Source organism: Conger conger, chromosome 9 (assembly GCF_963514075.1).
Source record: "Conger conger chromosome 9, fConCon1.1, whole genome shotgun sequence".
NCBI lineage: Eukaryota > Metazoa > Chordata > Actinopteri > Anguilliformes > Congridae > Conger > Conger conger.
The window spans coordinates 52,550,773-52,567,022 of record NC_083768.1 but is presented as its reverse complement, the minus strand read 5'-3'; the positions used below and the strand labels follow the sequence as shown (position 1 = coordinate 52,567,022).

Here is a 16,250-nt window from a genome sequence, read left to right as displayed (position 1 = left end):
GTAAAACAATTTTAAAATAAGACTTACATGAATCAGATGTGCAAAAGCAGCCTGTTGAAATGTGGCATGTGAAAAGTTGTCCACAGTAAACATGTTCCTAACTGCAAACATTTACAAATGAAAGGTTTTATCACACTTGCATACATGGGTCCGGCCTATGTGTGTAAACTTGATGTAGCAATACAAAAACTATTATAGTTCATAAATTAAGAAAGGGAAAATTAAAATAATTATTTATGGTAATCAAAAACAAGATATTTAATGAATACTTTGAATATTAAATGATTAAATACATAGATTTAAAATGATATAGCAAAACACTCAGCCATCATAGGGAATGAATACGGGTCATTTTGGACCCATGTTGTCCCCATGTTGTAGAAAAATTCTAAATTCAAAAAGTAAGAAAGGAAAAATTAAAATAAGAATTTGTGTATCAAAGGGTTAATTGACAAAGGTAGCTGTTAAAACAAGGTGAACAATAAACTAAGTGGATGCACAGCATAAGAGTAAGCGTACAGCAATCAAACTGAAACCCGACACTTGTCCTAAACAGAAGGAAGAATCTGATGGGGCCTCAATTCCCAGAGGAATCCTGTCCTCCAATTGTTGTGTGTCTAACACTTGTGCACAAAATAATAGGTGCAGGTGAACATGTGACCAACTGTCCTCACTACCCTAAGGTAACGAAGGGTTGCTGCGTGTTCAACTCCCACACCCTCTCACCACAACAGGTAAATGAGAACCGTCAGTCACAAACCTCACATAGTGCACAAATGGAAAATAAAACAATGTGAAATGGAGAATTCAACAAACAAGCCCTGATGGACCAAAAAACAGGACATAAATAGAAAGGCATGCAGCTGATCTCTATCAGTAATCAGATGGTAGACAATTAGAATCAGCAATGAGCACAAGGGTATTGATTGCCTGACAGCTAAAGTGAACTAATCACCAAATTGGCAAAAATATGACATGGTAGTGCCTGGAAAAGGTTCAGAATATAGCCGAAAACCATGATAACCACTGTTGTAATGTGTGGTTATTTGTGGTACTGTCACCTTCTTCTGAGATTCAACTGTCTGGCCCTACTCCTCTGACCTCTCACTTTAACAACACGCTTCTGCCAGCAGAACTGATGCTCACTGGATGTTTTTTGTTTTTCACACTATTCTCTGCAAATTCTAGAGACCGTTGTGCATGAAAATCACTAGAGATCAGCAGTTTCTGAGATACTCAAACCACACTGTCTGGTACCAACAATCATTCCACAGTCAAAGTCACTTAGATCACATTTATTCTAAAGTTTTGTCTAAAAAACAATTGGACCTCTTAACCACATCTGCATTTATGCATTTAGTTGCTGCCACATGATTGGATGATTAAGTATCTGCATTAACAAGCTGGTGTACAGGTCTACCTAATACATTGCTCACTGATTGTATCGGAATAAAACTCATGTGAACGTTCATTTTCTTTCAATTTTGTATCTAAAATCTGTTTTAATTGAAAAATAAGCTTTTCTGATACATTCATGTGTCTGGACAAGAAGATATGCAGATGTTTTATATTAGGAGGGATTTGGGTACACTTGAGAACATCCAGGTTCAGTTTTGGTGTTTCCACTTCCGAATGAGAGGACATATTCATGAAACATTTACATTACATTATTGGCGACGTACAGTTGATTAGACTAAGCAGGAGACAATCCTCCCCTGGAGCAATGCAGGGTTAAGGACCTTGCTCAAGGGCCCAACGGCTGTGCGGATCTTATGGTTGCTACACCGGAATTAGAACCACCGATCTTGCATGTCCCAGTTATTCACCTTAACCACTACACTACAGGCCGCTACCGGCCACTCCGAAATGTGGATACACTAATTGAAAGAGAGCACATAAACGAGATGGTGGTTTCCTTAAACATGCCTCTAGTATTCCTCACGTTAGAAGAATGTCTGCATGGGATAATTTTGCCTGTCTCTGAGCAGGGTCACTCAGAGATAGGTGAAAGTATTCTGCAGCTACGGTGTCAAACCCAGACAGAAAAGGACTATGTTAAAAGCACAATATCTTTTTTTTTTTTTTTGTATTTAGGAATATATTATTCGGATTTTTGTTTGTCACTTTTTCCATCCTTTTTTTTTCTAATTTGGCTGCTTGTTTTGTTTCAATGTTGTCATTTATTTTTATTTTTAGTTATTATTTTGTCTGCCTTTTTTACCCCCCTCTCAAAGGCTTCATCATGTTTTACTTTACCCTAGCTAGCGATTGCATTCTATGAGTTCTACATTCCTTTACACACACAAAAAAAGTAAAAAATATATAAAAATGAAAAAGAATTTAAAAAATGTTTCATTGCATTTACTGAGACATCATTCTATCTGAAGCAGAACTATCCTAGTTCATCGTACAATTGTTCATCATACAGACACTGCTGCCTGACCCTGTGTATTCTATTCTATTGTAGCCTAGATCCAGACCAAAAGTTTCCTCATCATAAAATCTAAATCTAAATTTTACAGAGTTTAATTTTTTGTAATTTGTTTTCACAGGGCCCCCAATGGCCCCGGACCCCCTAACAAAATTTTTATGCTGTAATTTTGTGTTTTTGAGTTGATTCCACCGAGTACCAGCTGACTGACAGATGTTAACTGTTGCTCAGTTTTTCATGGATTGTTCACACATAAAAGAGCAGTGTCTAGTATCTAGTCTTCGTTTTAGCCTTTATTGTCATCTAGAGACATATCATTTGTGAGAAGTCAGAAGGGACATATCATGATGAAGATCAGATAACTAATGATGGCTGAAAAACAACTCCTCTTTAAGCAGACAGAACACAAGAATGCATCAAGAAAGATAGCACAGAAATTGGGTACATCAAATGCAGCAGTTTGAAAAGTCTTGAAAAAGAAAGGAACCACTGGTGGACTCAGAAATAATTGATGTACAAGTTGGCCAAGGAAGACTACTGCAGTTGATGACAGAGGAGCTGTGAAGAAAAACCCAAAAAGATTGGTCAATGATATCACCAGCAGTCTCCAGAGGGCAGTGGTGAAAATATAACAGGCCTGTGTATGCAGAAGAGCAGTATGCAATTATAGGGGCTACAAAGCAAGGTGCACACCTCTTATCAGCAGCAAGAATTGAAAGGCCAGCATTTGCATTCGAATTTGGAAAAAATATTCTGGCGAACCAGAGGAGTGGGTTGTCCTATCTGAGTTGCCGACTTATTTTTTAAAGCCATGCATTCATCTGTTGTTTTTTTCTTCTTCTGTGATCTACTTTCATGTTTATAAGCCATTTTGACTAATTTATTTGTAGCTAGAACTTCTCTGCTCTCATTATCACAGCCTAGTAGCTACCTGACAGGGTGGGCAAGACAGAGACTACAGCGGGCAATGCCCAACCCTGCCCACACCAGGTGCCACCCCTGGACCAAAATAAACCTTTACCAAACAGTTGGAAAGCCGAAACCTCATCTGTGAAATATGGACATAGTAGTGTCATGGCTTGTTTGGCTGCTTCTGAAACAGGCTCACTCATTTTTCAAAACATATACATTACTGTGCAAAAGTCTTAGGCACCTGTATAACATTCTGTACAGATAAGATTCTTTCAAAATTATTCAATAAATAAACATACTATACATTTTACATTACATTTTAGTAATTTGGCCGAATAGTTAAAAACTGAATCAAATCAATATTTTTTGTCACCACCCTTCGGCATTAAAACTGCATCACTTCTCTGAGATATAGAACTGCAGGACAGCATTGGCTAAGACAAGGTTGCTGTAAGCATGTTGGAGAACTTGCCACAATTCTTCTGCAGATTTTGGTTGGCTCCTTGCTTCTGATCTCAATGTGTTCTTTTATACTAACACGCACAAAAAAACCCCCATATATAATAAAGTCTAGGGTGCCTAAGACTTGTGCACAGTACTGTACCAATTTGGTCAATTTCATGGTTAAAAATTAGGATATGGCAAGTTGAATATTGTCAATTGTTTATTCACATCTTAATTAAATTGGTTGACTAAATAATAGACATGTTAAAAGACACCGATCATAATAGTTATAGGGCTTGATCCAACTTGTTTTTAATGTTATTTGAGATCATGTTGTAGAAGAATCATCTCGGTGTACTAATTAATCATCGCAATTCAGGAATTCCAAGCATGCCATGAGTGTAAATGTTATTATTCCAAACAAGGTAGTATTAATGTTATGAAATGCATGTGTATCATTTCTTCGTTTTTTACCGTGTATTTTGTCTTTTTACGGAACATGCTTTTCAATGGGTAATGGTGTTCAGCTCCCCTGAATAAACATGACAAAAATACTTTTGTGTTGAGGAGTCCTAGTATGAGACCTCCCCCACCCCGCCCAGGTATCCAATAATAGGCACTCGATCACTATTCATCTTTTGATTACAAATCCAATTTCTTTTAAACTATAGGCTATAGCAAAAAAATAATGTTTCCCTTGTGTTTTCATATTTTTGGAGGGCAATGCTACAATAATTAATAATTCATTAAGTCACAAAAAAACAAATGTGTGTGGTTTCCTCACCTTAAAATTTAGTTTCATGTCGCACTGAGCAAAGTCTATTCATGTGAACAACCAGCCATGCTTAATTTTATTATTGATATTGTTTGTTTTTTATTAGTTTATTAGTTTTTGTGTGTGTTTAGCTTATCACCACCATTGAAAGCAAAGTAGAGAGCACAGTGTTATTTTCTCATGCAGCTGCCAAACTTCAGATGTATCAGAAACTATTTTAAAAATGTATCACTAGATAATTATTCATAGTAAAAAAAATAGTTTGTTTGTAATTGAGTTTTATAGAAAAAAATTCTCATTTATGAGAAAAATTATACAATAAAATAATCAAATGTTTATTTGGCCACCTACAAAAGACTTGTTGCCACATGGATTACGTGGGGTCCCCTACTGAAACTAAGACTGTTTCTTATTTTTTCACATTGGAGTGTGACTCTTTTGTGGGCAAAACTGCTACTGAAATATAAGTATTCTGATTCCCTTGATGGCTTGATTTGTGGCAGCCATATATCTTGTTTACATTAAATGAATCATAAATCAGTAAATACCACCTATTTCACATTAACGTTTGAGAAAAAGTTAAACAATACGATGAAGTTGACCATCTGTCACTACTATGCAGACAGTGCATAACATGTGAACAGCGACACAAATGTCAATCAATTGATTTACCAGTAGACAATCTCTTTTTTTCGGTATGATGTTAAAATCTCTTGATAATCCAGAATATCACGTCAGAATGGCATATACTGTATCACTGATGGCTTGACAGAGTTCTTTTTTTCCATATTGAGCTTTGCCCCTCCCCAACTCAATTAAAATGATATCTTGTATCTCTCTCAGAGCTCTCTAAATGCAGAGGTCCAGGGTTTTGCCGCAGGCTTCCATAGAGGCAAAGAGGATTAAGTTGATATCTAGAATACTGACTCCATTCAGTTGACAGTAACCCTGTAATCCACAGCAAAGCAACAAAAAGCTGAGAGGCCTCCCGCTAATTGTGAGCCATTGTTGCTCATCAGAGTTTTGACTATAAATGAAAGCACTGGTAGGAGAAATTTGGTTTGGTTGTACACACCAATCACAAATCAGCTGAGCTGAGGGCACATGAGTGTTATGGTGCTCCTTATTTTGAAGTGTCTCACACATTCAGACCTAAAATTAGTTCTATTAGACGCATATTCGTTGATGTCTGTATATGTACTGGGAATTGCCTTTGGTTTCCTTCAGGACATGTAAAAACATGTCTCAAACTCAGTAATGTGAACCCACTTATCAAAGATGCTTTTTGATTAAAAAATAACAGATGGCAATATAATTTCTGAATGCTTAATTGCTTTACCGTAATTTCTTTACCATAATAATCAATACTAATTATTGTGCTTAATGACTTTGGCTTGTAAGAAACAGCAGTTTGGCAGAGACTTGGTTTAAGTATTAACAAAAATAATTGTCATGTCACAGGTGGACTTGAAATTAAATCCAATAAAGTTCTATTGGATAATAACTGTTTTAGGAATCAACAATAACTCTCTCCTTTCCTCTTCAGTGATAGGAGATTCTTGTGTGCACGTGTGTTTCAGAATTCAGGGTATCCGAGATTACTAAAAAGGAGGGTGTCATTTACTCCAGTTAATTAAACAGACAACACAGATGATAATAGCATTAATAATATCATTTAATTACAGCACTCTATTATGCATTATGTCTCCAGGGAAGCCATCACTATGTGCAGGCAGAGGAGATCAGTGGCCATAAAGAAGCCGGTAAACCGCAGACTCTGGGTAATAAAGAGCTTGGCAGATCGACCTGTTTAATCACAGTAGCTATGAGATGGACAAGTTGGTTCAAGGGCTCAGCCCCTTGTCTGTGACAGCCTGTTGCACACACTTGTCCAACCTCAAGGACTCTCCAGCAATGGCTTCACTATGGTCTCTGTCAGACCTGGGTAAAATATGTAATTGTTTCAGATTCAAAAACATTTCTGTGTTTGATTGATCTTACCTGGTGCAATTGAACCAACCAAGAGGAGCAAAAGGCAGGGTTTATACTTTAAGAATATTTCATAGGTTCCAATACACCAGACAAGTCAAGTAAAGTGCAGTAAAGTTTTTGAATCCAAAACAATTACATATTTGACCCAGGTCAGGGTTCTGTAGCATCAACGTAACTGTCATCCGAGGTACAAAAGGGGTGGGAAAACAGGGGAAAGGCAGTATGAGGCAAATTGCAGACACTGTACATGTTCTGTTGTTCTGGAAACAGCTGTGAGTAAGATAAAAATATAATGTTGTCACTGCCAAAACTGTTAGATACACTGTGAATAGCATGGGCCAATGGCTCTGTGAGAGACAAGTTCCTGTTATGTGGCCTGTCTTGGCACAGCTCTGAGCTGTACAGAAGACCGCAAGCCTGAATTTCCTGCTCAGAATCATTCCTTAGAGCAAATAAATAACAGTGTGCCTAGATGTTGCTGGGGGATAGCACTGCTCTGCCAGACCTTGTGTTTTGTTCATTGAAAATTATGAAGTTCAGATACTGCAATTCACAGCAATTCACTTCAAATGTCGAAGTCAAAAAGTTCCCTGATTACCAAATGCAAGACTGATGGAACCGAAAACTTGCAGCATTGTGGCTTTGACTAGGCCTTAGTTGTCCTTTTATTTGATATCAATTGAAATTTTAAATGAAATAAATGGTGAGGGATACAATGCAATGGTGCTGTTCAATTGATCAAATTGAATAATGTCTAATTGAACAATGTGTAATTGAACAATCTATAGTTAAACTATATTGCACACCACTATACATATTATGAGTTGGTTGTACAGGAACTGACATCCTAGTTCAAGGAATACGCAAACATTTTGGGAAATAGAACTTTTTTTATGACTTGATGTTCAATTTAATCAAATTCATGTGTATTTGAAATACACGTGCGGAATTATTATTTTTTTATCATTTTTGGAAGAAAGTCGGTTGGAACGGCTCACAGATGACTGCACACAACCAGCGGAAGACGGAAGGATTTATGTCTGTTCAGTGGCTATAGTTCCAACCATCTAAGTTGGGGGTGAATACAACTTTTCCGTTTTAGAAGTTCATTTTGGATGCTCAGTAATATATACCGCCATTTCCTCTCACCGTGATGTCCTTGCCTGCAGAACTGCTGCTCACTGGATGTTTTCACACCATTCTCTGCAAACTCTAGAGACTGTTATGCTTTAAAAATCCCAGGAGATCAGCAGATACTGAAATCTCTGTCTGGCACAAACAATCATTCCACGGTCAAAGTCACTTAGATCACATTTCTTCCCCATTCTGACATTTGGTCTGAAAAGCAGCTGAACCTCTTGACCATGTCTGCATGCTTTTATGCATTTAGTTGCTGCCACATGATTGGCTGATTAAATATTTGCATTAACAAGCTGGTGTACAGGTCTGCCTAATAAAGTTCTGAATGAGTGTATATACACTCAGTGAGCACTTTATTAGGTATTTATTAGACTTCTACTGCTGTAGCCTATCCACTTACAGTTATTATTAATCCTTTATTTTAATAGGTGGTCACATTGAGATAGGAATCTCTTTTTCAATTGAGACCTATATACATAGGTAAAAAAATGGACAAAGAATTTAAAACAGGAATGACAAAACTTGGTTTTCACACTTGATGTGTCTAAAATCAAATAATCAGATCTTGTGGAATAGTTATTGGCCTTCAGTGTAATTAAAGTTGAAAGGTAAGGGAGAGGTTTCATGATAAGGGCCTTATATATGAACACAATGCAGTACCACTCTCTTCTTTTTGTTAAGGAGGGCCATCCAACTTTATCATAAAGTACACAATGGTGAGTGCGGTATCCATCACCAGTAATGAAGTGCAAGGCGCTGTGATAGACAGCATAAAGAGCTTTCGAGTTGTAGCAGTAGAGTGCCCAAAGATAATATCCCCATAATCAAATACAGACAAAACAGTTGATTGTATAATGATTTCCCTATTAGCATGAGAAAGGCATTAGTTTAATTCTAAGTATCTGAGCAAGGTTGTCCACCATCCAGCCAAAAGCCTAAATATTTATAAGAATCAACCATCTCAATTTGCACACCATGGAGAATGTAAATACCAACACATCGGAATTTAGAACAAGTTTATGATCCATGAGGGACATCTGAGTTATGATGTATTTTGTGTTCAGATCACTGTTGTAATCAAAGGACACTTTAAACTCACTCATTTTATTTTAATTTGGTAGGCTACCAGTGGCGAGATGATAACTTCACGTTACGTTAATTTTACAAAGTAGATAATGGTGATCGATAAATGTGGAGTAATATTAAAAGATGTGTGAACATTCTATTTAGCTGTGCGTATATCGCGGATATTGGCATGGCTGTAACGCAAACTCACCAATAGAGACAATGGACCGGACCTATCCGTTGTATAAGTATAAATAATTGATGATTGCATGAATTGAGGAAATAAAGAGATTGTGTGCACTTCATCCCTTGCAGCAGTTACAAGGTACAGCTTCTTATCTGTGAGCAAACCTTTTGGACAAGCATGAACATTTCAGAGCAGTTGATGGTACTTTGTGAGCGTTTTGCAGGAAATATTCCAAAAGACTAATAATTATCCCACAGTTTAGCAAGCATAGCATGGCCAAGAATACCTAGACCTTTCTGTTTTCAGTATTCAGTCTGCATGGGGCAGTCTTTACCTTCCAGGTGATATATGTGTGCAGGAGTAGGAAAAATATTGTTTGTCTAACTGCCATTTGGAAGCACAGTTTATTTTCTTGAAATAATAGATCCAAAATAATTAATCTATAGAGCAAACGCAATTAACCCCTTCAGTTTTTTTTTGTATTCATTCATTCAGGGTGCAATTTTAAATTACTACGGTAACAGGATATACTGCTTGAAAGCATTAAAACTGCATAGCCTATTTTAAGATGCCATTGCTTTAGCAACAATAGTACCTTATTTTGTAATGTGGGTGGCAAAACAAGCATGGCGGGGACCTCATCTTCTCTGCACTTCAAATCCACGTACTACAAGTCAGTGTCCCTTTCACAGCAAGGGTCCAGCGAATCAAATACATAATAGTTTTGAATTCTAAAAAGTTCAAACTCGGGGAAAAATGTCCATTGTTTACTTAGAATTTCTCTGGAGAATTTAGCTTTGCTTGTGAGTTTACAAAGTAAAATAACAACAACATTTTAAAAAAGTGAAATAAATACAACATTAGAGACCCTTAATGAGTTTAAAACAAGGAAACATCAATTTACCTCCCATCTGACTAAACTGCACACAACACAACCTGTACAACACTGTAACTCTCTTCATTCACTACCAGGCTACTGCTCGTGCTGGGCGAAGTGATTGCAGAAGAAGAAATGAAGGATGAGGCGGGGGCGGGGGGACTGAACCATTGTGCCAGCCCGGGCTCAGAGAGTCAGAAACTGAGTTTTTGTATGTTTTGTGCACATTTCACGCACATGTGTAGCTATGCAAACCTATCTATCTGTGTATTTAAGCCACACATTTGGCTATATATGCAAGGAAAGTTATGACTGCCAAATCAACCAATGAGAGCTCAGATTTCCTCTGAATTTCAAAGGGTCACTGTCTCCCACATCCTGATGCTGCCCAACTTATCAGGCAACTAGGACATAACTTCCAATTGGCCCGTGAAACTAGCAACAATAAGCCATAATATGCTTTACAGTATTAGGCTACTTTATTAATACATTTACTTTCAAAGTAAAAGCTATTTTTGCTGTTGCAGGGATTGGAATTACAGAAATTAGAATTCGTAATGTATTTGCATAATGGGAATCAGTAAAACTATAAAACTGTTGATTACCTGTTGGAGGAGGGGACATGGGGGATGTACCTGGATCCCCCAACAAGGTTTTTAGCCATTTTCAACCTTTCAAGTTAGCAGCCCTGGAAAATATAGTTATACTTGAATTCATTCAGTAAGTTGTTTATTCATTAGCATGACCTCGTAAGAAAGTTACTTTGAAGTGTCAATCATATGCTTTCCCAGTGTGATATTTTCTCAATGTTGTAAAATAGAAATATAAGATTGATCTCGCAAGCTAGATGCAATCAGACACCCTGAGCAAGGACAAATGATTACATTTACTGCTGCCAAATGAACCAGACACAACCCATGGTGTCAATCACTTGGGAAAAATAACTTGTCATTGGCAAGAACCTCTTACTGTACTGTATTTCTCTATTGCAAGTATAGCAGACTGCACTGGGTTATTGCAATAATTGCATATAAATAACTAATTGCACTCTTATACTTCTGTAGTGAATGTTCTGCTAAACAAGCACTGAAATATGTTTATCCAATAGGAATCCTCACTCATTTCACAGTCAATAATAACCCAAAATAAAATGAAGACAGTGATGTATGTGCATATACAGTAAGCTCCAGAATTATTGTCAGCAACATGGATAATGATCTATATTTGTATGTTCAAACATATGGGAAGACGATATAATGTACTCTTATGTTTCAATGGTTTTTATTTAGTCATCTAATTTTTTCTGAACCAACAGGCATCCTGAACAATTATTGTAAATAAAATCAAACCAAGTGAAATTTGGCAGCACAATTTTACTTCATTTAGTTCATCTCAGTCAAAAGGGAATACAATTTGTCATTCCATCTATATTTGTCAACCATCAGCATTGGAAAATCCAAAGAACTGTCAATTGAGAAGACACAGATGGTAATTGACTGTTGGATAATGGGTGCAAAAAATATGATTAACCCCTTAACCATAAAGATGCTTAAAAATGACATACCCAAAATAAAATAGTTACTATTCTTGAACACTTTTCACTACAGGCATAATTCTGGTCTCTTTGTTTTCTAAGAGTTAAGATTACTCCAAATATTACTGAAACAAAGTCACAGAAGCTTTTTTTTATCACTGAAAAGATGATCTGTTTTTATACAGATTATTGTAGCTGTGGCTTGTGCACTTAGAAACAAAATGGAGCCAAGTCACTGGACAAATCCCCTTTCAAATTTCAGGACAATTTAACAAAAAATGAGCATTCTGCATTGTTTTTTCTAATCTATGTCTAGTTTCCCAAAAAGGACATTTGGAGACTCCAAAATGACACATGGAAATTAAATGATATTATGGTTTGCACTTCCCCCTGCCTGTCACCCTCTGCTACCTCTCTGTCCCAAACTCCCTCTCCTTGCAGATATCCTGAGACAGAAACATGTGAAGAAGATCATAAAAGATAAACATGCTATTTATTGTTCAAAAGCAGGCTGGATCCTTATTTCTAAGCATATTGAATAATAATAAAATATTTTGAGAATGTATTTAGATGCTTGCCGATATAAAATGGTGCCACGTCACTGAAAATGTCATCTAATGTGTTGTCAAAAGTGTTTCTCAGAAATTTACACTAAGACGAGAGATTCCTTGGAAGTCCTCTATTTAGATGTAGGCATTGCAAAATACATTTTTTGTTGTAAAATGTAAACTTTTTTTTCAATCTCAAGAACTGTTTTTGCCAAAGTGCAACTGACTGTGTGCGTATTAAATATGCTACAGATTCATTACACAGGCGGATGTTGTGTTGTTTTATGTAAGCCTAACAAATATATGGAATATATATTGGAATTACCTAAAATTACTAAAATTTTACATAGTTCCTTGCTCGTAGTAAACAAACTCCTTGGAAGGATGGCAGAAAGACAGCCCTTACTGAGCACAATAAACAAAACCAAGCATATTGAGTTTGCCAAACCTCATTGGAATTATTACTGGAGGAGAGTGCTATGGTCAGATTGAACGTTTGAACCAAAATTGAACGTTTTGGCCATACAGACCATGAACATGTTTGTCGGCAAAATGGAATACATACAAGATCAATATAAGATCAATGGCACAATTAATTCAACAATGTACCAGAAATTCTGGTTGCTTTTGCCAGGACACAAAGGTAGAAGTTGAACAATGACTCCAAAGATACATCAAAATCCACACAGAAACGGTTAAATAAAAACAATATCCATTTTCCGGCAAGGACAATTTCAGTCTCCAGACTAAAATCCCATTAAATTCGCTGTGGTCTGAACTGAAGAGGGGGATATCCCAAGGATATCAATGATTCTAAAAAGTTCTGCATGGAGGAATGATCAAAAATCCCTCCAAATGTGTTCTCTAACCTTATCACAAATTACTGGAAAAGACTCATGGCTGTCATTTTTGCCAGGGGTGTTCACACAGTATTAAACCAGGAGTGCCAATAATTGTGGAACCTGTTTTTTGTTTGATTCAATTGATTCAATTGAATTGACTGCTTTACATAACTGTATTATTTGACAGCATATGTATCAAGGGTGCCAATAATTCTGTATAAGTGTGCTTCCACTGCAAGGTATTTTGTTTTATACAGCTTATATCTCCGTAGGTATGTGTGTCTATTGGGGGAATGATATCATGGGGTCAGAGGCGAGATGGAAAACCCTTGAGTGAAACAGAAAGATGAACAAAAAAAAAAAAAAACAGGAATTACATACACAGGGGGCATATTTCACAGCTTGTACCCAAACAAACTATTAGGTTCAACTTGTTCAAAGCTTAGTGATATCCCTTATGAATTTAAATTTTGTTCTTATCTGCCCTTGTTCTTTTTAAAATATCAGCATTAACTTCTTTAGAAAAGCATAACAATGTTCCTGTATGAGTCAGCAACTTTGGTCTGGTCCTGCAGACAGATTCTAATTAAGCTAAAAGCTTCACTGGCCTCTCAACCAATCTGTTTTTAACAATAGCTCTGAAGTTACCACCCCCTAGCACCGAACAAGGGAGGAAAGCTCTGAATAATTAAACCCCTCCAGAGTAGCAGAGCCTGAATAAGATGAATGGGTTGGAATGTACCTGCTCTGGCAAGCGTGGAAGACCGATCTTCAATGTTTTGGTTGTTTGTTTACTGATATTTATATACAAAGCTTTAAAGCCAAGCGTCAATGCTAACGATAACGGTACAATAAAGCTAGATTGCAGCATCGAGAAATAGCCTGGCATGACATAACAATTCCCCATCTTTATTTGCGCAGGACAGAAATTCTGGAATAAAAATAATTTTATGATATGCTATATGTTGAATAGCTCATCGTAAAAGAATGGGGATTCAAGAAACTAAAACAGTGTAGAGCCACCACTTGCTAACTCGACTGATCTGAGCCATGTTTTACGACTTCTTAGACAGGCTCAAACAGGTCAATGATTGACAACTCATTGTAGAGCCATTTATTTTGAATTTATCACGATTTTGTTCATTATCGCTCCCGCCCTATTTGCTTGTCCAGAAATACACTCTTATGTTTCTGTTTCCTTCCCCCCAGGATACGGGCACGCAGCCCCAGGAACAGATGCAGGGAAGGCCTTCTGCATGTTCTACGCCGTTCTAGGGATCCCCCTGACGCTGGTGATGTTCCAGAGCCTCGGCGAGCGCATGAACACCTTCGTCAAGTACCTCCTGAAGCGCATCAAGAAGTGCTTCGGCATGCGGATCACCGACGTCTCCATGGAGAACATGGTGACCGTGGGGTTCTTCTCCTGCATCGGAACCCTATGCATTGGTGCTGCAGCCTTCTCACACTACGAGGAATGGAGCTTCTTCCAGTCCTACTATTACTGCTTTATCACATTGACTACCATAGGTTTCGGGGACTTTGTGGCCCTTCAAAAGAACAGGGCCCTCCAGAAGAAGCCCCTGTACGTGGCCTTCAGTTTTATGTACATCCTGGTGGGCCTCACGGTGATCGGAGCCTTCCTAAACCTGGTGGTCCTCCGCTTCCTGACCATGAACAGCGAGGATGAGCGCAGGGACGCGGAGGAGCGCGCGTCTCTGGCGGGGAACCGTAACAGCATGATCATCCACCTCCAGGAGGACTCCGGCCGCTCCAGATACCGGGCGGAGGTGACGGACCTGCAGTCAGTCTGCTCCTGCACGTGCTACCGCTCGCACGATTTTGCCGGCCGCTTGGCCTCCCATCAGAACTCCTTCAGCTCACAGCTGAACCCCCAGTACTTTCACTCTGTGTCCTACAAGATTGAGGAAATCTCGCCGAGCACCCTGAAGAACAGCTTCTTCCCCTCGCCCATTAGCTCTGTGTCACCTGGCCTCCACAGCTTCACGGATAACCACCGACTAATGAAAAGAAGGAAATCCATTTGAGCCTTCGGCAACTGCTAACTTTAATATTATAAACTTCATTCCAAATGCTGCTCCCACCAAATCTCATTTTAGCACTTTTTGTTATATATAAATTCCAGTATATATAAATGATGTTTCCTTGATAAATCAGCAGATGGTGGACAGAAACAACAACTTTGACAGAAACACGACCATTGTTCCCCTGGAGGACCTAGGGAATACTAAGCATGATGCATGGATAACTATCTTTCCTGAGGATTTTGAAAAGATGTCCACCCTTCACTCAATCCACTTTGGATGAGTCAGAGTACAATATTTTAATGTTGGTTTCATACCAAATATTGCACACTAAAACTTTGGTCACAGTATTGTACGAGAGGATGGGGGAGGGGGAATGGGTATTATTTTTCTAAAAGGGAGTGTGCCTGTTTTGACCTTAACTTGAATTGAACGCAGTCAAGTGCGATTTCAGTGCCACAGTCAAAACAAATAAATAATCTGTGTCAGAAGCTAATTTAAAAGCATCAGGTATCATTTTCTATAAGCAATTATATTTTGAGAAGGGAAAACTGGTTTCTTTGACTTCAGCAAATTGATCATGCCAAAATATTGTTGCCAATCAGAGTCATGTGCATTAAATATCATATAAAGGGTCTGCCATGGTTGATTTTATTTATATGTTTTTAACACCAGTCATTTCATTAATATATATATATGGTACATATATCTATAGTTATGATTTTTCAGATTGTATAACATAGAAATGGGGGCAGCAAGATTTTTTTAAAAGCTTGCCAGTTTCAAAAAGTAAACAAATGCATGTACTTTGTAAAACTGGTATGCATATTTCAGAAAACAGGATTTAAAATAGTAATCTAGCAATTTAATTAAATATTAAAAGCAAATAATCTTGGAATGATTTTTTTTAAAGAAATAGTTTGTTTATTATTTTGCCACTTGAAATAATTAAATGTAATGGAAACTGTGTTACAATACTTGCTTTTCAACGTTTGATTAAAACAGTCTTATTTGTTAAATGGATGAATGATTTGTCATGGGGATGATAATAACATTTGCTCTCAGGTTTAGAAATGAATAGCCTTCTGTGTTCTAAGCTTCCCAAAAAAAAAAAAACAATTACAATGTGGGGTAGGGAAGGGGAGGAGGGGTGAAATTCTAATGCTGAATTCTCTCATCTGTAAAATAAAAAAATATATATACATATCAATTTATTTTTTTAAAGAAATACACATTTTCCCAGGAAAAGCTCATTGAGATGCATCATCTTATCAAGGGAAGCTATCTGTCGGATGACGACGGTGGTCGGCCAGCTTCACAGCACAGCAGAGCATTCAGCAGCACTCCCCACATAAATACAAAATGGAGGCAGAACTGAGACTGCTGGACCTTATGAGCAATTCTGTAAGGATTTCAAGAATGAGGAGGGTTGATGGATTCACTCGCCATGTGTAGCACTCA

General features: G+C 37.6%; 1 protein-coding gene across 1 annotated transcript in view; it reads left to right on the top strand.

Annotated features, from left to right (window-relative positions):
• The window catches only part of kcnk9 (potassium channel, subfamily K, member 9), a 68,255-nt gene extending 52,361 nt beyond the window's left edge, over positions 1-15,894 (top strand). The window contains exon 2 of the mRNA XM_061255577.1: positions 13,957-15,894. Within this exon, the coding sequence (XP_061111561.1) occupies positions 13,957-14,792 (836 nt within the window). The 3' untranslated portion in view covers positions 14,793-15,894. The remainder of the gene's footprint in view (positions 1-13,956) is intronic.
• Positions 15,895-16,250: the final 356 nt, after the last annotated feature.